The following is a 23,233-nucleotide window of genomic DNA, read 5'->3' as shown; positions in this document are numbered from 1 at the left end:
GCACTGGGCTGTTATTTCACTGCCTTGTTCTTGATAGAGATGCACTCTACCATGCTCACCCCTTTATTTATTAATTTATTTTTGAAATGAATTCTCATGTTGCCAAGTATGGTCTTGAATTCCTGGGCTTAAGGTATCATTTTCTAAGCTTTGAGTAGCTGGGACTTCAGGCACATACCATATTACAAGGCTGTTTTAACTTTTTATTAACACATTTTAATTGCATGTATTAGTGGAGTTCAGGGTGATTATATATATATATATGTATGTATGTATGTGTGTATACTGTGAAGTGATCAAATCTAATCACTCCATTTCTACTACATTCCCAATGTCATAAAGACCACCCCAGTTCTATTATAGTTACTTTTTGTCACTGTAATAAATTATCATAGCCAAAACAACTTAGGGGAGGTAATGTCTTATTCCAGTTCATAATTCCAAGTAACAGCGCATCATAGGGAGAAGTCAGGGAAGGAAGCAGCAGAAACCATGGAGGATTGCTCCTTATTGACTTGTTCTCTCTCTCTCTCTCTCTCTCTCTCTCTCTCTCTCTCTCTCTCTCTCTCTCTCTCTCTCTCTCTCTCTCCCAAATCATGACATGGAGATTTATTATTAGTTATCTCAAGTTTTCATTTTAGTCATTCTGATTGGTATGTGTCAGAATATGCTATGTCGAGCATCCTCCCATGTGCTTCTCCTTCTGTATATTGTCCTTGATGCAATATCGCTTCATGATTCTAGACTATTCCCTAAATGAACTGCACCAGTTTTCACTGTTGAATTTTTAAAGTTCTTTTATACTGTAGATATATGGCTTGCAAATATCCTCTTCTTCTTTGATTGTCTTTCATCTTCTGAGGAGGTCTTTCTCAACCAAAGTGGACTTTGTTTTTGTTTTGTTTTTTTTTTTAGTTTGAAACTTAATTCCCCTTTTACAGAATTATAGCTTTAACATCAGATCTAAGAGGTGCCTAGTACAGAAACAAAAGATCCTTGGATCTGAAAGGAATAGAGTGTGAGAAGCACAGACACTAAGGGGTATCACTTTTATATCTGGTTATATTCCAAAGCTCTGACTCTGTGTTTTTATGATACAGAGCCATGTGGGCTCATGTGATTCCATGTGCATGGGTGACTTCCTCAAACACTGCAGATTTGAGGTATTCTTCCTAGTCTGTTCCATTGTCTCTTGTCTTGATTCTTGATTTTTGGTAGACATAAAACAGATTTCTTCATTTCAGTTCCAGGATCTTTCCTAAGTATAGAAAACTGTCATGTCACAATTAACTGTCACACTTTCACTTTTGCAGCAAGTTTTCATCAAAGGGTCAGAGTTTTTTCCAGGGGTGATTTTCCTTGTTGCTTGTGTGATAGAGATTTCTAATTGTCCCTCCATTTTTATTTCCTTCGCTTTTAAGCAGAACTTCTCATTTTGAGTTTGGCCTATGGCTATCCATAGTAAAGGTTGTACTGACCAGATTTTATTGTAGCTATGTGTGAGTCTGTGACCAAGTGAAGGCATTCTATTTTGATTGAGCTACAAAATAAATGGAGCTATCAATTTACTTAAAAAACAACAATGGTGAATAGGTCAAATAAAATGCTTTCTATAAATACATGGTATTCTGTACTGAATTGTGTCTCCTAAAAGATATGCTTATATCTTAACTCCAGCACCTAAGAATTCAGTCATCTTTGGAAATAGGGTCTTTGAAGAAGTAATCTAATTAATATGTGCTCATATTGAAGTAGGACAAATATAATCCATCGTGAGTAGTCTTTGACAGTCACACAAAGACAGATTTAGGGAGCATACATGTGACATAACTCTAACATAAGTGATTCATCAAAGCCTTAATCTGTGGGTCATGACTCCTTCAGGTGATTGAATAACCCTTTCACAGGGATTGCCTAAGACCACCTGTGTATCAGATATTTACATTATGGTTCATAACAGTAACAAAATTACAGTTATGAAGTAGCAATGAAAATAATTTTATGGTTGGGGGTCACCTAAACATGAGGAACTCTATTAAAGGGTTACAGCATTAAGAAAGTTGAAAACCACTGGGCTAAGCACCAAGGAATATTGGGCTAGAGAAACTAGCAGGAGGCATGGAGGAGATGCTCCATTAGGGCCCTCTGGAGGGAGGAACCCTGTTTGCTGATCCTAGTGTTTGGCTCCAGCCTGCAGAAGTGTAAGACAATAAGTATGGGTCTCTTATTTTAAGCCATGTAATATGCATGGTTATAACAGACCTATGAAAGTAGTACACTTTTCACAGCTCTTTCAGGTACTTTGTTCTTCAATGTATATTATTAGGTGATTAGATCATGAGGATCGAGCTATCATGAATGGGTTTAGTATCCCTATTAATGAGATTGAAGGAAGCTGATTTGCCCTTTCTACTGTGCCCGAAAACAGCAAGGAAGCATCATTTACTGAGGGGAGTAGTGAAGGAGGTTTAGGAGGAGAGAGAGATACTGCTGCCCCTCACACCCCTTACCAAATACTCAATCCGAATCTGCTAGCATCTTGCTCTTACTTAGATTTCAGACCTTGAGGAAATAATTTTCTAACCTTAATGCATTACCCAGTCCAAGGTAGCTTATTGTTAAAGCCCAAATGGATTAAGTCAGGGTGTATTTAAAAATGAGCCAGCCATGCAAGGATTTCTTAATTGAGTCCTGACACATTTGGACTGGCTGTACCTTGCGTTTCTTAGAAAAATCCCACTGTACCAAACATGGAAATTGTTCATTGCTCTAAAGCCTTCTCTTCCGGCTTCTGTATGCTTTTACCACTGATTTGATGTGCTTGAATGCCAGGCAAAGTGTAAAGTAAATGGTAGATGCAAGGCCTGGGTGGTTTCCATGGAGACCTCTCTTCCTTTGTTCAGCAGTTGTCAGGGAAACATTTAGCTTCAATTTGTGGGGTCTACCTATTTCCGCAGCTCTTGGAATGGGTTTTGGTTAAATCTCCTCAACAACCGAATGAATTTGGAGCAGAATTGTTTAATTCCTTTAGAATTATATTACATTTTTCTGAAACTCATGGATGTTAACTAATTTTCTGTTTGAAGTGGTTATACTTCTCATTTATGCATATGCAATAAATGTGTTTTTTAGCTTTGGGGGAGAAAAGTGAGGTTCGTAGACAGAGAAGCTAACTCCAGAAAATTGATGTCAAATGCCACCTGGTTCTAGTCCATGTGGGTTGTTTTGAGACAGGGTCTCACACTAACCTTGGGTGGCTTTGAACCTTATGTATATAGCCAGGCTGGCTTCAAACTTACAGTAATCCTCCTGTCTCAGCCTTCAAAGTTCTCAGATTTACATGTACTAGTCATAGTGTACACCTAGTCCATGTGCTTTAACCTTCCCTATGGTAAGAGAGACCTGCAAAAACTCTTTATGGCTGCTCAAAACGGGCTGGCCCAGCATGTGTGTTTATTCCTCTTAGTTAGCTCTTGAATCACTAACTGGAGCTGGTAGTGGTGCGTAGAAATGCTGGTGACAGAACAGATTCTAGGTATGAACAACTCAAATAAATGAAAACTTCTAGAGGGTTATTTCCATTGTGATAACTTCCCCATTGTCTTGTTTACAAATCAGTCAGATGAGGTAGATCACAAAATGTCTTCTGATGCTTTGTTACTCTCCCCTTCCAGACGTGGAGCCCATTTCCTAATCCTCAGCATCTTGACTGGCCTTGTAACTTGGGTTCACCGGACTACAGTGAAAGTGGCTTTGTGCAGGTTTTGAGCCCAGGCAGGAAGAATCTTCAGTTTCTTACTGCTTTGGAAACTCTGCCACTGTGTGGAAAAACCACAGGTGTAGGCTGCAGGGAGTCCGTGTGAAGGAAAATAGTGGCACCAAGCCAACCCAATAGCATAAATGCAGATGCCTAAGTGAGCCCACCTGAGATCAGTGGCATTTGGCCCAGATCAGTATATTTGGCCAGCTGAACTCAGCCCAAATTACTGAGCCCCAGAATTTTAAACTGAAGTATTGTTTTAAGGTACTTAACTTTGAGGGTGATTTGCTTTCCAGTGGCTGATAATTGATACAGCCAGATTTGGAAGCCCCTGAATGATCAAGGCTCACCTATAATATATCATCTGTCACTCCCAACATTCTTACTAACAGGATCTGGAAATAATTGTGGCTAATTAAAGGAGAAACGTGCTATTAGCAGGATTTTCAGTAGTTCGCCTCTTTCTAGGAAAGCTCCAGGGAGATCTGAAAGATGCACAGGCAGAAGGCAATAGGTCCAGAACTACAGCCTACTCACACCATAGAATTGGCTTAGTGAGGGTGCTGGTACTCTAGATACTGAAGACTGCATGTCCCAACTACAACGCAAACATTGCCTTTATTACACAGATGTTGGACTGTTCTTGGGTCTGGGTGTTGCAGTTATCCACTCTTCATACTTTGCATCAAAGATCCAAATGCCCATATTTATTCAAATTCTATCAAGTTGACAGTCAAGATTGGTCACCACAGTGGCAGAGTGCTTCCCCAGTAGGCATAAGGCTCGAGGTTCTGTCCTCCCAGCACCACAAAACAAATAGAAAATAAAAACAAATGTCACATGAACCAAATTCATTGTACAACTAGTCGACCTATAGGCTCCAAAGCAGAGGGTTGTGGATTCTATTTCCCAGCACCACACTCAAAAGAAAGCATCTGAAATTTTTAGCTTATTTAGTTGAAAGCAGATGAACAATTTCATGAATATTGAGAGGATTCTAATGCTGAGAAGCCAAAAGAAAAACAGCAAATGTTCATTAGTTTTATCCTGTATGCTGGTCAGCCTAGTTGCCTACCACACAGGAGGAAGCCAGATTTGTGGTTTGTTTCCATATTCTGTTGACAGGAAACACTTCTGAGGGTGTACTCGGTCTTTGTTTCTCTTCATAAATGTGTGCTGGTGGACATGTGAAGCTACCAGGACATAACCTGCATATATATCTCTGACTACTGAGGTATGAATACTACATCTTTCAGTTGCTGGGCCCAAAGATACTCCATTCATTCCATAGTGTCCTACCCATGGGAACTGAATGAATGATATCTTTAGTGAGCCTATATTTGGTTCATGTGACACTTGTTTTTATTTTCTGTTTGTTTTGTGGTGCTGGGAGGATGGAACCTAGGGCCTTATACCTACTCGGGAAGTGGTCAATCTTGACTGTCAACTTGATAGAATTTAGAATTACCCAGACAATTCCTGCATTTGTATCACTCTGCTTCCTGACTGTGGATCCAGTGTGTGACCAGTTGCCTCACACTCCTATCGAAATTGACTCCCTGCCTTGATGAATTACACCCTCAAATTCAAGCTCCAATAAACCCTTCCTTAATGTTCCTTAGCCAGAGTATTTTCTCATAGCAATGAGACAAATAATATATGAATTTAATGGCCATATTACACTGACTAATCTCTCAGTCAACAAAGAAGTCAATTCCATAATCAAATATCCTGTGTCACAACTATTTCAATACTTTGGCACTTGGCTTTGTTCCCCTTTGTCTGTCTGTCTTGTGCCTCACCCTTAGCTGACACTTCTGTGGTGACCAACTCCTTAAGATTAGATCTCATGCCACTGAGCTGTACAAATTCATGTGTCTATGTCATGGTGACATAGAGGACTGGATTATGCTGCTGTCATGAGAGAGACCCTACTGTTGGGGGAGAATCATCCTGAATATGGAAGAAGGGTCCTTATCCAGATTTAGTGCCCTGGAGTAGGTAACTTTGGATGCCATTGGGCTCTACAAGGGGGAGGTTGCCAGGATGTCAGGAAGTTGAGAGGTGTGTTTGTTATTTTAACTACTGCATCTGGTCTTCATTGGGAACTTGACAAAAAAACCTAATAATTGAAGTTGAATTGCTTTAGTTCATCCAAGGTGGGTGTTTCTGGAATAGGTTAGCTCCATTCTAGAAGCCTCCAATCTATTTAGATGTTGAGTCAAGAGTAGAATTCCAGTGTGACCTAGACTGACCTTTCTATTCGTTCCCCCAGCATGCCAAAGGCTGTTGTAGAATATTAGCGATTCACTTATTTCAAACTCTCTGCTTTGCCCTATTATTATAAGGTATTAATTTCTTTAAAAAACATGTGTACTTAAAATATTCTGCACCAATATAGAACATATTGAAATCAACTCAGGAAAATTCTAAATAACGTGAAACTATAATTTTACCTTTTTGTTTTCTTTTTCAAGACAGAGTTTCTCTGTGTAACAGCCCTGGCTGTCCTAGAACTCATTATGTAGACCAGGCTGGCCTTGAACTCACAGAACTCCACCTGTCTCTGTCTCCAGTGCTGGAAATTTAAGGCATGTGCCAAGTCTCATTTTGCAGCTCAGGCTAGCCTGGAATTTACTATGTAGCCCAATCTGGCCTCCAATTTATGGTGATCCTCCTATCCTAGCTTCCTGAGTGCTGTGATTAAAGGCATGCACCATAGGCCTGGCTTTTGCTTTCAAAAAGCACTAAAATGTCAGAAAGCGAACTATCAGCAAAGCTAATCCTTTGGCTTGTGAGTTAAGTCTGAGCTGCCAGAAGCAGCAGAAGCTTTATATAATTCTGGCAGTTCATTTGTGCTCACCTGAGATTTCTCTGCTTCTAGCTGCACAGAACTTCTGTGATATGCAAAGCCCTGAATCTCGGGCCAAGAATTCTGAAAGTAATTTTCTCTTATAATCTGTGATATAATTGCATTTTAATTTAGTTCTAGTGTCAAGACTGCTTGTGTGTATGTGTCGTGGTTCCTTTATTTCATTAGTTTCTGCTATTTAGGCCAGTGCCTGGCACAGCCTATCCTTAGTAAATTTTATTTATTACTGTGGAGCCTGCTAGTCTTTTCTTCTAAATTGATGGAGAGGACCCTTTGTGACTTGGCAGTTTACTGCATGGCCCACCTCCATCTCTGCTGACCTTTGCATTGTTGGATCCATATTTCTTTCCAGGCATGTGCTAGCTCTGAGGAACCCTTGAACCAGTGGAGATGAATACCCACATGATTGCAGCCATCTGGGCAGATGGGAGAGCCATGACATTGGCTTGTCAAAGAAGGCCTAGTTGAAAAAAGTCATGAGAGATCAGCATCATTAATGAAATCATTACACCAGTCTCCATTCTCCTCAAATTTAGGTGCATAATGAAAACATTGCTATAGAGCCAAGCATGGTAGCTCACATTTGCAATTCCAGAAAACTGAGAGGGAAGCAAAAGCAGGAGTGTGAGAAATTCAAGCCTAGCCTTGGCTACGTGAGACCATGTTACTATCTCAAAGCCTGTATTGGGTAAGTGCCTGATGTCCACCATAGCTGTCTTCACTTTGGCAGCTTCCTTTCTTTGTATACCAGAGACCTTTGCTGGCCATGCTTAGCTTTGTAGTCCGTGAGCCATGCAGGTTCTCTTTATCCTTCCAAAGCTCCCTAGCTAGTACCTACCTCCCTGAAGTAGATGCGGAGTGTCTCTCAACTATTTTGGGAATGTGGGAGGTAATCACAGCAGTGAGAGCTACAGGCAAGGGGACCTGTCTTCTTACTTTAAAGAACTCCTAATATTAGCCAGCCTGCTGGTGGATGCAGTTTAGAGTCCTTAGGCTCTACCACAGCAAACAGGAGATACTTGCCTCCAGAGCTTGATTCACCTGCTGACCTCCGACTCATGAGTATCGAACTTCAGTATTATTCTCAGTTGATGGAATCTGGTCTTGGCTACTGAAGGCAAGAGTTGTGCATTTCACTGCTGAACTGAACCTCATGCAGCCTGGACTTTTCTGCTTGTTAACATATGGCCCTCTACTGCTCTGTAACCACCTGTGGGCTCTCTCTCTCTCTCACCCAAGGGTTGTGATAGGTTAAATTTGGGTGGTCTGACTTGTTATTTTCATTTTTTACATCTCTTCAGGGTAGCTCAATTTTAAACAAAAGATTCTTTCTCAAGACGGCACCTGGCTGTATCGCTTTCCAAATCAGAGTACAACATAGGGTAGAGTACAAATCATATAGAGTACAAAATGGGATACCTCTCTATTACTGACCCATCTGCTGGAAAATCCACAGCTAAACTTGAGGCATGTCACTTGTCTTATGGGTAGGACTGCCAGTTTCCTTTCACCAAAGAAAAAAATCACCTCCATTTGGCTTCCTTGTGGATGAGGCTTCTGCTTCTCATTCCCCCCACTTGGGAGCCATTTGATTGGAACTATGTTCTACTTGGATTTTGGGGGGTTATGTTATTTGTAATTTTTTCCTTTCCCATGCAGGTATTGAACTCACAGCCCTCCTGTCTCTACCTCCTGAGTGCTGGGATTATAGGTATGCACACCTCTTGGCTTGCCTATTGCTCTTAGAGTTTTAGGTTGTTTTGTCACTGCTTTTGTGAATTTCTGCAGCTCCTCTTTTTAAATTTTCTTTTTAAAATTGAGTTTATATTTTCTTTCTAATTTATGATCAGGCAGGATCCCAGGTCCTTTAGACGTTAGAAAATTTGTTTGTAAATCAATTCAAAATTTGTTAAAGACCTTAATGTGTAACACCTGAAATTCTGGCTGGGTTTGGTAGTGCACGCCTTTAATCCCAGCTCTCAGGAGGCAGAGGCAGGTAGATCTCTGTGAGTTCGAGGCCAGCCTGGTGTATATAATGAGTTGCAGGACAGCCAGAGCTACATAGAGAGACCCTGTATCAACAAACAAACAAACAAACAAGCCTCCACACATACCCCAAAATACTAACCATCCAACTAAGCAAGAAAAGAAATAAACAACCCTGAAACTCTGAAACCACTGGAAGCAAACATTTCAAGGTAGAGGCAGATGCATGGGTTTTCTGAAAAGCACTTTAGTAGCCCAGGGCATAAGACCAAGAGTTGACCAAGGGATTGTATGAATTTAAAAAGCTTCTGCAAAGCAAAAGAAATAATCAGCAGAATGAAGAGACAGCCTGCAGAATGGAAAATAGTCTTTTCCAACTATAAATTTGACAGGGGATTAATTTCTAGAATCTATAAACACTTCCAAAACTTAAATACCAAACTACCCAAATCATTGAATCAGTAAAATGGGCAAATGAACAGGCAGTTATCAAAGGAAGAAATACAAGTGGATAATAAATATTGAAAAACTATTCTAATTAAAACATTGAGATTCTATCTCACCGCAGTCCAAGTAGGTAATCAAGAAAGCAAATGATAATAAATGCTGGAGAAGATGTGGTAAAGAGGAACTCTTATTTACTACTGAAGGGAGTGTAAACTGGTGATGCCACCACTGTGGAAGTTAGTGTGGAGGTTCCTTCAAAAGCTAAACATGCTTTCTGATCTGCCATCTTTAGTGGATTTTTGTTGGACCCTCATGGGAAAGAGGTTGGACCCTCGATCACTATAGAAAATGTAAAGACCAAGATCAAGGATGAGGAAGGCATTCCTCCTGATTGGCTAAGGCTGCTCTTTGTTGGTTGAGCAGCTGGAAGATGTTGCAGTTTGTCTGACTACAACACTTAAAAAGGCTCTGCCCTTCATCCTGTATTGAAAATTCATGGTGGTGCTGAGGAGAGGAAGGAGTCTCACACCACTCCTAACAAGAATGAGCAGAAGACAAAATTTAAGTTGGCTGTGCTGAAATACTATGAAAATGGCAAAATTGGTTGCTTTTGTAGAGTGTCCCTCTGCTGAATGTGCTGCTGGTGTTTTCATAGCTAACCATTTTAACAGACATTACTGTGGCAAGTGTTGTTGGACTTACTGCTTCAACAAACTGGAAGACAGGTAATTGCGTATGAGTTGGTAAAAAAGATAGGAACTGAAAAATAGCTAAAAATAGGGGTTCAAGATGGCTCTTTGGGTAAAGGTACCTCCTGCTAACCCTAATAACCTGAGGTCCATCCTCTAGATCCACAGGGTAGAAGGAGAGGACTACCTCCTCTGAGTTCCACATGTATACTGTAGCACATGAGTGTACACACATATTAAAACATATTAAAAATGAAAGAAATAACTATAAATAGAACTACTATACAACTCAGCCATACCACTCATGAGTATGTACTCCAAGGAATCTAAATCAGTGTTTATTACTGCACTATTCACAATAGCCAAGATATGTAATCAGCCTAAATTTATATCAGCCACCAGCAGGTAAATAGATGAAGAAAATGAGATAATACATATAGTGAAATTTTTCTTAGCCATAATAAGAATAAAATTATGAAATTTGTAGGATGGAAGTGGCATTCATGTTAAGTGACATAAGCCAAACTTAGAAAGCCAATCTGTTTTCTCTCACGTGCATAATCTTGATTTAAACACATGTACGCACAAATGTGTGTGTGTGCACACGCGCGCGCGCACACACACACACACACGATAAAACAGAAGGAGGAACTATTTTGGTGGTGATAGGGTACCATCCAGGTAGAGGGAGGAGGAATAGGAGAGGGTAGCTGGGTGCAAGTAAGAACAAGATACAATAATATAGATGTATGAAAATCATAATCTAAACCATTCTTTTATATACTAATAAAAATCTTAATTAAATACAACTTCTGTGTACATAAAAGGAAAATTTACTTATTTGATTAGGTTGATAGTCATACAGTTCACCATCCAGAGATGAAAAAGACTATATATTGGGGTTTTCATCATGCCACGAGGAATTAAAAATGCAGTTAGTATATTTATTTGTGAGCCAGACAAATCAGTGGTATGAGTACTTCAGGGAAGGGAAAGATGATTTTAACCTGCAAGATTTGGGGACAGGAAGATGTTTCATTGGGTAAAAGCACTTAATGAATAAGACTGATGACCTGAGTTCAATTCTGAGAACCCTCATAAAAGGGACTGGATGCAGTGCCAAACATCTATATTGCCAACATTATTACATTGAGATGGGTGGTGGAGACAGGAGAATTGGCCAGAAGGTCAGCTAGTCTGGAAGATCCAGTACAATGCAAAAGCAAGAGAGACTCTGCCTTAGAAATACGTGGAGGTGAGAATCAACTCCTGAAAGTTGTTCTCTTACTTCTGCATGCATACACTTGCATACACAAATACAACCAGTTAAAATGCAGGACTTCCATCCTTGTAACAGGTGTTCTGAGAACCACAATACAAGGTGGAGGTAGTAAGTACCAGAGCAAAAGGTTCAAGCCATCGTTTTAGATTACACTCATTGTCATAGACTGTTTGGGAACTTGAGAAAGCCTTGTTCCAGTAGATGAGCTCTGAACACAAAGAACATCAGATACCCCCACTACAGTCACCTGGCTAGTCAGTCTTTGACAAGGCAAGTTCTTATTTGCTCTGTGTTGGTAGTTTAGAGAAAAGAGTTCCATGTTTGTGCTTTAAGTCAGGGCTTAGTGAGTGGGAACCTTTGAAGCTTTGTTGCCTTGGATACTTGGTTCTGAAATTTCACTTAATAGCAAAAGGAATGGAAATGTTTCTGGTGTATTTCTATGTCCTTTCTTGTTGACATGATGTGTGGTTGTATCTCTTGCTCTTTGTACTTTACTAAATTTTGAAAATGCAATTCAAAAATGTATAAGATACAAAATAATATACAGTAAACTTCTGTTTCCTTCTGTGCTCTTGTTTCTAGAGGCAGCCAGCAGGTTTGTAAGCTTCTGTTTCTAGAGATGCCTTATCTCTAAACTATGTGTGTTCGCACCCTGCAAGGGAATGATACCCACTATGTCATATGCTGAGTACCATTTTTTTCTCAGTTCATCCTGAGGTAAACTGAGGACCCTGAGTACTTCCTCATTCCTTTTTAATTGGTGATCTTTTACAGTAAACAATAGAATCACTCTAGGGCAAGCCAGAAATGGGAGAGTGTTTAAGGTAAATCACAGGGTCATTTGGAGAGCTGGAGAAACAGGGCGGGTGGGTTCTGAGTTTTTGGAAGCAAAGCCGGGAGCCACACGTACTGCTTCAGGCCAAGTAGAAACCATATGTTGTGATGCCTGGATGGCCTGCAGACACCAGGGATCTGACTGATGCTAACTGCTTCTTTCCCCACTCCTCCATCAGAAAGGAAAACAGCAGAAGCTCTGAGCAGAGCCCCTTTCTTTCCATGGCTCTCTTCAAAGCAGGCTATTGTGAAAATGTGCCACTAATAGAGCCTAGGTGGCCTGTTTATATCCCAGCTACATGGGAATCAGAACATTTGGTTTTCAGCTTTTGAAATGGGAAGCGGAACTTGTAATTTGTAAATTTCCCTCTAACTGTGTGTGGGGTGGGCATGTGAAGTTCGGAGGTTGATATCTGTGTGTTTTCTCATTCAGATGTTTTCCTTCATCACTATCTACTTTATTTACTGAGGCTGGTTCTCTCCCTGAACTTGAAGTTCTCTATTTGGCTACTCTAGCTAACCATATTGTCCTGAGAACCTTATATGTCTGCCATCTGAGCAGTGGAATTACAGGCAGGTCATTTACACGGGGTCTAAAGATCTGAACTATGGTCCTCGAGCTTGCAAAGCAAGCACTTTATCCACTGCTCTATCTCCCTACCTATTGAATAGGTTTTGTTCACATTTGAATATGACATCCACTTGCTCCAGGTGGTTTCTGTGGAAGTTAATAGTAATATAAAGTCTCTACTTAAAAACTTGTGAAAATTTAAAGCAAATGTATAGTGAATAAAAGAATGAATGGATGAATGGATGGATGAAAATTGAGGTCTGAAGAAGAGGCTGCTGCACATATCTTCTCCAAATGGAAGTGCTCACAATTTAAGTGGCATTTACCTAGTGTAACTGATTGATTCAAACAAATTCCCTTTCAACATGGCTATTGAGAGCACATGAAAGGATGTGAAATACAGCTGATTGAAGCACTGTGTTGTTATGTATGGGCTTGATAGTCCTTTCTGTAAAGGACCAGATGGTAAGTATTTTGGGATTTTTAGACTAACTGGCAAAATAAGGCTATTATATAGGTGCTTATGTAACAAGGGAGAAAGCAAACTTCCCAAAACTGTTTATTGACAAATTTCAAAATATGAAACTTTTTTTTTTAGTTTTTGAGACAGGATCTCATATAGTACAGACTAGCCTTGAATTCACTGTGTATCCCAATATGACTTTGAGCTTCTGATCTTTTGCCTTTCCCTCACCTTGTGAATGCTGGGATTACAGACATAAGCTAACACACAGGTTTGTTTGTTTGAGACAGAGTTTTTCTGTGTAACAGCCCTCGCTGCCCTGGAACTAGCTCTTGTAGACCAGGCTGGCCTCAAACTCACAGAGATCCGCCTGTCTCTGCCTTCTGAGTGCTGGGATTAAAGGTGTGCGCCAACACATCTGACTACCACACGCAGTTTTATGTGGTGCTGGGGGATCTAATCCAGGGATTTTTCATGCAGGCTCTCAACTCTATCCACAAAGCTGCATCCTCAGCCAAAACTGCTTCAGAAAAATAATTCGCACTACTTGTAAGAAGAATGAAATTAATGTTTCAGGGGTAACATTTTCCTTATCGATATTCTAAGTTGATTTCATAAAATGGATTGCAAAATGTCCATATGTAAAGACCTTTTTCAGCTTGATAGCCATAGAAAACCAGGAAGTCGCTAGTGTTGATCTATGGGCAGTAGTTTTCCAGCCTCTGGTATAATTAGCAGAAGATGAACTGTGAGGCCTATCACACAGTTTGATACTGTCTTTGAATTTGGGACCTGGAATATCTTAATTAACTTTTTTATTAATTCATTTATTTACATCCTGACCACAGCCTCCCCTCCCTCCTTTCCTCCCACTCTCTTTCCTCCTCCCCCTTCAGTTCACCCCTCCTACATATTTGCTCAGAAAGGGCAGGCCTCCCGTGAGCATCAGCAAAGCATGGTACATCAAGCTGCCATAAGACCAGGCACCTCCCCCTGTATTCAGACTGGGCAGGCAATCCAGCATAAGAAATAGGTTCCCAAGAGTCAACCAAAGCACCAGGGCCAGTCTCTGCTCCCATTGCCAGGAGTCCCACAAGTAGACCAAGCTACACAGCTGTCACATATATGCAGAGTGTAGGTTGGTCCCATGCAGGCTTCCTAGTTGTTGGTTCAGATACTGTGAGTTCCCATGAATCAGCCTAACAGTTTCTGTGAGTTTTCCTCTGATGTCCCTATCCTCCTACAATCCCTCCTCCCTCTCTTTAGCAGTACTCCCTTGTTGGGCCCAATGTTTGGCTGTGGGTCTCTGAATCTGCCTTGATCAGTCACTGGATGAAGGCTCTTCGCTGACAATTGGGGTAGTCACAGGGGATAGCCAGTTCAAGCTGTGTTTCCACTGCTGCCATCTTACCTAAAGCAATCTACAGATTCAATGCAATCCCCACCAAAGTTCCAACTCAATTAACTTTTTGACCTGGGAACTTAATTTGTGTATAACTAGGGAGCACTCTATCATAATGTTATTTAGTGTACTTTATATTGCTATGCATAAAGTATAGAAAAATATCTGCTGTCTGGTATCACACCTAAGCTCTGCATGTCTGTTTTTCTCTTTAGTGAGGTGCTTTGGTATGATATTGAGCAATACAATAAGAGGGGTTCATCTTTTCTTGAGTGGCTTGCTGAAATGACATTAGAAAGTTTAAATGAATGGAAACGGGAAAGCTAGCATGTAGTTGTTGACTTGCCTCTTCATTTGTTTCCTAAGGGGTTGGAGTACAGCTTATGAGTGTGTCTTTCAAATTCTCTTCCATATTGTTGAGTGTGCCAATTGACATCCACTGGGGTATGCTGAACACAAGAAAGCATGTCTCTAGAGTCATCACTGAGACACTCTACATTCTAAATCCCAGTTGAAGCAGTATTCTTCTGGTTGAATAGTGGGGAATGGAGCAGTTCACAATCTCTTATATTCTTGTAGGAACTCTTGACTATATGATGTGATAAGGCTAACGCTATTTTAACAGCTACTCGTAAAAGTTATTACAGCACGAGAGAGAACTCTATAGTGAAAACTAACCCAGTGACATTCATTGAGCAGTAAAGTGTAGATAAAACATCATGAAGTATGACTCCCAGGGAACAGTCATGACAAAGCCACACCATTAACTTGTGCTGTGCACTGAGGACATGGAGGACAAGATGGGAAGGGGTGTAATGGAAGCAGTAACAGTACCAATTGTGCATTTCCCCCTTTTGCTTCTTCCTTGTTAGGAAGTGAGATGCTCTGCCTGTCTGATAGGCCTTTTTCCCTGATACACTCTCCCTAATGGATTGGAATCACTGAAGCTGAGTGAAATAAATCCTTCCCCCCTTAAGTTGTTTGTGTCAGGTATCTTGTCACATCGGTGAAAAGTCTACCATGGTGTCATGGAATTGCATAAGGTTTCAGATATAACATCAGTCATTGGGTAATGAAGAACAAGCCTGGCAGGCAGAGAAACAAAGACACGTTTGGCGCCTATGTAGAGAACTCCTTAATGGGTGTTGAGAAACAGACTGCTGTCTGCTGTGCCTAGAGCCTTAGTTAGCTTCAGTGGAGGATTGTTGGGAGGGTGGTTCAGATCAGATACGAGGGCCATATTCAGGACTGAGTTTTACCTGAAGAACACGAGGAACCTAGGAAGTGCTTTGGAACTGAAAAGGGGGTCTGGTTATAATAAGAGACTTGGGGGGAGGCTGAGACTGGTGGATAAAGGGAGACAGTTTAGAATAGGACTTGAACCTTGAAGGCGTAAGTCACAAACAATGCCACACCAGTTTGGAATTATGATTAATAGGGTGGTATTTATTTAAAGGGGAAAAAGCTTACAGATCACCGTCCCAGACAACAGCCCTCTGCGCAACTAGGAAGGGAGTCTTGTCATCCGCGGAGCAGGAAGTGAAGAGAGAGAGGAGAGGGAAGTGGCCGCTTTTTTAAAGGGAGAGAGACCATGCCCCAATGGGCTGGTATCTCAGCGGCTATAAGCTGGAGGAGCGGAAGGACCTCCCGCAACAGAACCTGGTGAGGTGTGAGCAGAGTCTGAACTTACCTGCTGATGGAGAGAGCAGGGAGTGGGAGAGAGGAAGGGGTTTCTTGGAGAATTCTTCTAGCCCCTCCTACTAAGAGTTTAATTTTTTGACTAGTCTGTGGAGGCCTTTAAAATACTAGAAAGAGAGAAGCATATTCAAACCTTTGAACTATTCTAAAAATGTATTACCTTTCAGCTAGGAAAGAAAGTATTATATACGAACTGGAGCATGTATGGACTGGTTACTTAGCACAGTTACTGAATTTTACAGCATTAGGTAGGAGGGAAGCTTTTTAGTGGCCTTCAACCTTCCGGAACCATGTCCAGATTCCTCCCAGAAGGCCAGTGAATTTTTCTGATTTGTATCTTTGTATTCAACGTTCAGTTTAGTGTGCATCTGTAAGTTATAAGAAGTTGATTTCATCCATTCTTTTTTCCATCCCCTGCTTCCCACCTGAGAAAACAAAGTTTAGTCCATAAGTTCTCTCATTTTATACTGGAAATCTGGACAGTGTGTAATCTAGGATGGATCCAGGAGAGTGTGTTACACATTTGAAGTCAACTAAAGAAGATGATGAAGAAGCCAGCTTATGAAATATCTCTGTTAATTGAGTAGCTGACTATATCACTTTCTTCTTTAGATGTCATTAAAATATTTCTACACATACCTTAAAAGTTTTTAATGGAGAATTTTTTTTCTTCAAGACAGAGTTTTGCTGGCTGTCCTGGAACTTGCTCTATAGACCAGGCTGGACTTGAACTCACAGAGATCCACCTGCCTCTGCCTCCCAAGTGCGGGGACTAAAGGCATGTGCCACCACTGCCAAGCTTCCATAGAGAATTTAACTGAAAAAATATTTTGAACTTTAATGAACTAAAAACAAAAAAACAAAAACAAAACCAAAACCAAGCAACCAAACAAACAAAAAACCCAACCAACCAACCAGCCAGCCAGCCAGCCAGCCAGCCAGCCAGCCAACCAACCAAACAACCAACCAACAAACCAACCAACAAAACCTTATAAAAGTAGCCTGCCTTTTGGATTGAGAAATCTCATGCAGATGAGGCACCACTCCATAGGTAAATTCCAAAGGTTTAGAATTATGTTCTCTTCCTTGAAGCATAATTATTTCAGAAAACTCTTGGCATATATCTGAGAGGTTTAGTGTACAAAGAGCAAGACAAATGACCTATGAGCTTACTGTATTTCTTCTTCTCTAGCTAAAATGTAGAGAATCTACTAGTATGCATGAAAATATAGAGACAAATGTAAACAAGTTGATTATCTGATGTCAGATAAGGCTAGTCTTAAAGTACCATGATGAATATTTTACCAGCAATTTCAGTTACCTGTTGTGAGAACACTTCCCGATTTGAGATAGTAGCTACGGTAAAGGAATAATTCAAAGTCAATTTGGTAGTAAACTCACACTTTTTAAAAAGTCTTTTATTGCATTTTATTTGTTTTATGTGTAGATTCATATGCCATGGATGCCCGTGTCATGGTGTATAAGTGTAGTGATCAGAGAACAGCCTCCATGGTTTGGTTTTCTCATTTCTTCATGTAGGGCCTAGAGATAAGATTGAGCTGGTCAGGCTTTGCAGCAGGCACCCCTATCTGCTGAAGCATCTTGTTGACACCCTAAATTCACACTTTTTTGAAATTTAATTGTTCATTTTATGAAATATAGTTTATTTGTTTACCTGCCAAGGACTAAAATTTCTTTATATTAGGAATTATCTTGTAAGACAACTATCTTCATACTGAAACTACCCTGTTGCTGTTGGCCATGTTCTCCATGCACAGCCTTATCTATAACTTAGGGTGTGTTATTTACATATTCATAGTAGTGCACACATTATAAAACTCAGTTGCATTTTATTTTGAGTGTAAGTTTCATGCACTTGATTGAGAATTGATTGCATCTTAGGTGTCTATTTCTGTGCTGGGAGATAAAAGAAAGTTGCCAAAAAAATAAAACAAAATAAAAAAAAGTTGCCTCTGGTCTTAAAGAGAATTTGTGTTGATGGGAAGCAGAGAAAAACAGAGAACTAAAGCAGAATGTGTTAAGTGCTGAAATGGACAGTATAGAAATTTGAATTTGGAGAATGAACCACTATGAACCTTACTCACTTCAACAATTATTAACTCTTGGTTATGCCTCATTCCCCCACATGCTTAGTCTTTGCTCCCTTTCATTTTTTGAAGCCTATCCAAGACAATGTATCATGGGATAGGCACTTTTAGATATTTGAATAGAGTGCTTTCAGAATGCACTGGGAAAATAAACTATTATACCCAAGATTTTAGGAAGGATCTGTAGAAGAGAAAACAGTTGAGTTCAGTCTAGATGTGGAGGAAGATGTTCTAATTGCAGGTGACAGAATGGGACCAGCAGTTATTGAAATGTTAAGTCTTTATGTGTATAGTGCTTTTTTGTTTCTCTGAAGTGGGCACCTGAAGTATCATTTACTAAGAAGTGACTTTGCCTTAGAACTTTGTTTTTGTGATACTGGGGTTGAACCTAGGGCTTTGTGCATGGAGGCAAGCGTACTACCACTGACTACCACCTCTTGACTAATTCACGTTCAATTTTGGTAAACTAGAATAACACTTAAGTAGTGGTAATGACTAATCTGTTCTTTTCGCTTCAATGACTTTGCAGACTTTGTACATTAGAATCTACCCCCTGAAAAGTCATCCATTCTTTTATAAGAAGAGCGAGTAGCAGCCATTGTTTGTCATCTTTATTTTTGTCTTCAAAAGAGGAAGGATAGTCAGTTCTGAAACATTGTTAGTAGGTAGAAATTAATGATTTGAATCAAAACCCTCTCCATAAATCAGAGGAGAAAAACTCTCAACCATTACATACATGGAGGTTCCTGAGGGACTTTTTGGTAAGTTATCCTGTGAAATCCTGAAGGTTTCATCATATAGTTTTGTCTTGTTTTTCCTGTTATGAAATGGGCTTTTCAGCATGATTTTTCTTGTCTGTTTCAGATCACAGAACTGTGTGGTGCAAAGCGGGTTGGTTATTTTGGTCCAACACAGTTTTATGTTGCTCTGAAATTGATTGCTGCAGCACAGTCTGGCCTCCCAGTGCAGACAGAGAGTATTAAATGTGGTGAGTAGCTCACGTTTATATGTTTTATCATTTACAATAGGTTTCTTATTTGTGTGAACTCTTTTTGGTGTGTCTAAGGTCTGTTCTGTAAGTTTTTGTGAAATTTCTCCTAGCTTTCTCTACCTTCAGTGTTAAATAAAATAAGAAAACTCATCAGGTAGCTTTGGTTTCTTTTTTCATTTTTAAGTGGGAAAAAATTCACAGAGTGACCTAGGATTAGTTCCCTTCAACTGGCCGTTAAGATAGCTTTTGTTCTTTAGTGAGACGGGATTGGGACAGCAATTCTCCAGCCTGTGTCAAAATAATGCCATTCAGTTTAATTTTCCACTTGAGGTAGCAGTAACATCATTTAGGGCTCTGTTAGGGATTAGGATGGCATAATAAGAAAGGTACATGGAACTGGCTGTCTCTTTCTCTCTTCTATTCCTATCTGCTCACCTTTTAATTCCGTGTTCCTGCATGAACTGTCTTAATAACTTTGGGTTACCAAGATTTTGCCAGAATTAATGTACATTTTAATTAATGTACATTTTCATGTCCTTTTTTGTCCTTTTCCATGTTGGGATGGAACCCGGAACATCTTGTGCATATTAGACAAGGATTCTACCACTGAACGACATCTTTAGCCTTCTTGGAGTTCTGAAAATCTAGGGGATGGTACACGGAGAAGTTGTCATTCTAAACAAAATCAACTAGTATTCAGAGTCCCTGGAAATTCCTGAGGAAATTTTGCAGAAGTTCTTTTGGGCTGCTTGTCACCCACCTCAGTTCCCTTGCCATCTGGAAGGCTCTAAACACAAAGTGAAAATTTGAGGAATTTGTATTTCATTAGCCTGGCGTCCATCCAGAGCAGGAGGACTTTTGAGAGCATTGTGTGATTCTTACATGGAACCAAGGTTGAGAAGAACTTCTCATGAAAGTCATGTGAAACATTTCTAAGAGATTTGCTTACAGTACAAATACATGTTTTACTGTATTGGTACATAGGACACATCATTTAAGAGAACACTTAATGTCAGTATTGTTTAAGTGCTAAGTATGCATTTACATGACCCTACCCGTTAATGCCTCCCTAATGTTGGTACTAAGTGTTGTGGTATCCTCACCCTGGTTGCAACTGGAGTTACTTGGTGGGTGGGAAAACAACATATGGAACAGAGAGAATTCCTGTTATCTTTCCTTTCTGGGGACTGAACTTGTGCATGTGTGAGACCAAGGGAGAGTTAGATGGGATGCAGGGTTGGGTTCTTAGCCTTTTTGTTAGTGCCACAAACCATTTTGGCAAATTGAATCCTTCTTGGGCTTATTTATTTTTCTTTTAGGGTCCTCAAAGTCAAACTCAGGGCCTTGGGCATAGTAAGCATATGCTTTTCTACAGAGCTCTACCCCAGCCCAGAACAATGCTTCACATGTGTACAAAGACATAGGATTATAAAGGAAACCAATTATAGTAGCATGTCCATAACTATATATGTAATTCTTTATTAAACGATCCCATAAAAGATACCACAGTGGTTGAAACAGCTACCATACCTGCAGAGTAGTAATGAGCATGTATAATAAATACACCCAAGCTGTTTAGAGCTGTAATGACATAAAAAAGTTTGGAAAGTTGCAAGTACTGTGAATGATGGCATACGAGTTTTCATGCTTAATGGAAATAAAGGCTTTCACTTCAGTTAGGAGTTAGGATAGGGGAAATACAGTTGTGGGGTTTCCCGCTCTTTTCCAGGTAACAACCCCTTGTTTTCTTTTCTACATCCCCCTTGGGATCTGAGCCCCAGTAGTGCACTGGTGTGATTCCTACTGTCCTCAGGATTGTGTTTCTCCAAAATGGCTCATGCTCTGTTGGTAGTCTGGCACTATTTGTAATGGAAGGAGAGAGAACTAGGAAGAAAGATGAGTTTTTTATAGGATGAATGTGTTTAATTCTGAGAGTTTTTCCACTATTGTTAGATGTTCTTTTAGCAAACATAATGAATTATGGTTTTGGATAAAACTCTTTGTTGTTGTATTTTGAGGCTGGTTCTTACATTGTAACCCAAACTGGCCTTGAACTCATGGCTATCCAGCTGCTTCAGATTCCCAAATGATGCCAGGCTCAAAATTCTTGGCAAAGTAAAAATTTTGCAACTTTCTGCTTGTCTGTGGTGAGATGGTAGTTTTTTTTCCTGTTCTGTGATTTTACAAAATGTGTGAGCCATGCTATAATTTCAAACCTACCACTGCAGAGATCCTTAGGCAAATCATTTCACCCATGGTTCCTTGCTGGAAAATGGCCATTCTCAACCCGTGTCTGCCAACATTTTTGGCTGCCATAACTGTAGAGAGGATGTTACAGGCATCTAGTGGGTAGAAACCAGAGATGGTACTAAATGTCCTGCACTGTATGGAACAGGGCCCCTTCCTCCGCAATAAAAAACTGTTCAGTCTAATAGGCAAAAAAAAAAAATGCTGACACTGAGAAAGCTGCTTGAAGGTGAGAGGCAAGCCCTTTTAGGCATGGTGAGGATCCTGCTGCCTCCCTACATCCTGAGGGAGGAGGAAAGGTTTTGAAGCAGTGACTCTTGTTTCAGTGGCTTTTCCCCTCTTCACACAGAACTATCTTATCCAAGAAAAACAGAAGCAGAGATTCTCTGGTCAAACTGAGAGGGTTGGGGGAGGGGTAGTCTCTGTTCTCTGCTTATTTGGTGAACCTTCTTTATCTTTGAAAGCTAGAAGATAAATTTTTTGAGTGGGACAACCAGTTTGGTGCTTTGTAGAAAAGAGAACTCCTTAAGGTGGGTGGGATAGGATGGTCAGGGGTGAAGTGAAGATCCCAGAAGGTATGGATGTGGCCAAGTGATCCTGGTGTGTGTGTGTGTGTGTGTGTGTGTGTGTGTGTGTGTGTGTGTAATTCCTTCCCCGAGCAGAGGACATTTGAATACTAAATATTGTTTTGAGATTTCCCATTAAGCTGAGGTCAATTCAGCCTTTCTACCTAATACTCATCTCAATTATTTTCCTTTTTAAAATTCAGTGGCTCTTTTAGCAATTTCCTTCATAACTTCTCCCCTTCTCAGCCTTCCTATGGGGGAGCTAGAGCTGCTTTGGACAAATTCCCCAGTGCACAGCGCTCCCCTACTGTATAGCTGACCAGTTCTGTTTTCTAGGCATTTCACCTCTCTACACATACATAGGGTCCTCATCTCTTTTGCTGCTTGCTCCCTTCCCAAGATTGTGTTCAACATTATGAGCAGTGTTTTTCACATTTATTTATTCATTTATGCTTATTACATGATTCTTTGACAGAATCTTTGATTTTAAAAAAGTATTAAAATTACATTGAATGCATGTGTGTGTGTTTGTACAGGTGATTGTGCATATATGTGTGTGACTGTTTGTATAGGTGCTTGTGCATACACGCCACAGTATTTGTGCATAGGTCAGAGGACAAACTTTTGGGAGTTGGTTCTTCTACCACATGCGTCCCATGGATTAAGCTCAGGTTGTCAGGCTTGATGACAAGCATCCTTATACACTGAGCCATCTTGCTGGTCCATCTTTGATTCTTTTATCTAGCAAAAGCTCTGGATCTTGCCAGGACAGGAAACTACACATTGATAGTGTGAAAAAGAAGGAAGGGGACTGGGAAAGAACATGAAAGAAAATTTGATATTTTAATTTATGTATTGGTTCTCCCTTCCCACCCTGGCTCTGGCACACACACACACAAGTCAAAACTCTTCAAATGATGTGTATAAAGCATACCTACATACAACATATACTTTGATTATTTGAGGAAGACTCACTTGTTGCCATTTACCATTATAAGAGTTCTTAGTAAGATCAGATTTCTGAACACAGTGACCCATATTTCCTTGTGGCTTATCTATTACAATATGGTAACCAATAGCCATGTGTGTCTGCTGAACACTTGAAATATGGTAAGCATTGAGGTGTGCAGTAGGAGTAAAATATCCATGTGAGTTTGAGGGGTTTTCACTAAAAACAAATGTAAACTATTTCATTGAGATATGTTTATATTTTGACTGTGTTGGGAATCAAATATGAGCACAGTAGGCAGGGTACTTATGCCCCTGCTATGCTATCTCAAAAATTTTCATATGTCATATGGGGGTTAAATAATTAAA

At 40.2% G+C, this 23,233-nt stretch overlaps 1 protein-coding gene across 14 annotated transcripts in view; it reads left to right on the top strand.

Moving 5' to 3' along the window:
* Positions 1–23,233, top strand: part of Reps2 (RALBP1 associated Eps domain containing 2) — a 274,896-nt gene that overhangs the window by 74,108 nt on the left and 177,555 nt on the right. For all 14 annotated transcript variants that reach the window (XM_075956744.1, XM_075956743.1, XM_075956736.1 and 11 more), the window contains exon 2: positions 18,977–19,100. In XM_075956744.1, the coding sequence (XP_075812859.1) occupies positions 18,977–19,100 (124 nt within the window). The remainder of the gene's footprint in view (positions 1–18,976; positions 19,101–23,233) is intronic.

The sequence above is a fragment of the Microtus pennsylvanicus genome, chromosome X (genome assembly GCF_037038515.1).
Source record: "Microtus pennsylvanicus isolate mMicPen1 chromosome X, mMicPen1.hap1, whole genome shotgun sequence".
NCBI lineage: Eukaryota > Metazoa > Chordata > Mammalia > Rodentia > Cricetidae > Microtus > Microtus pennsylvanicus.
Note: the sequence above shows the minus strand (reverse complement) of the source record. Positions and strands in the feature narration are given on the sequence as shown.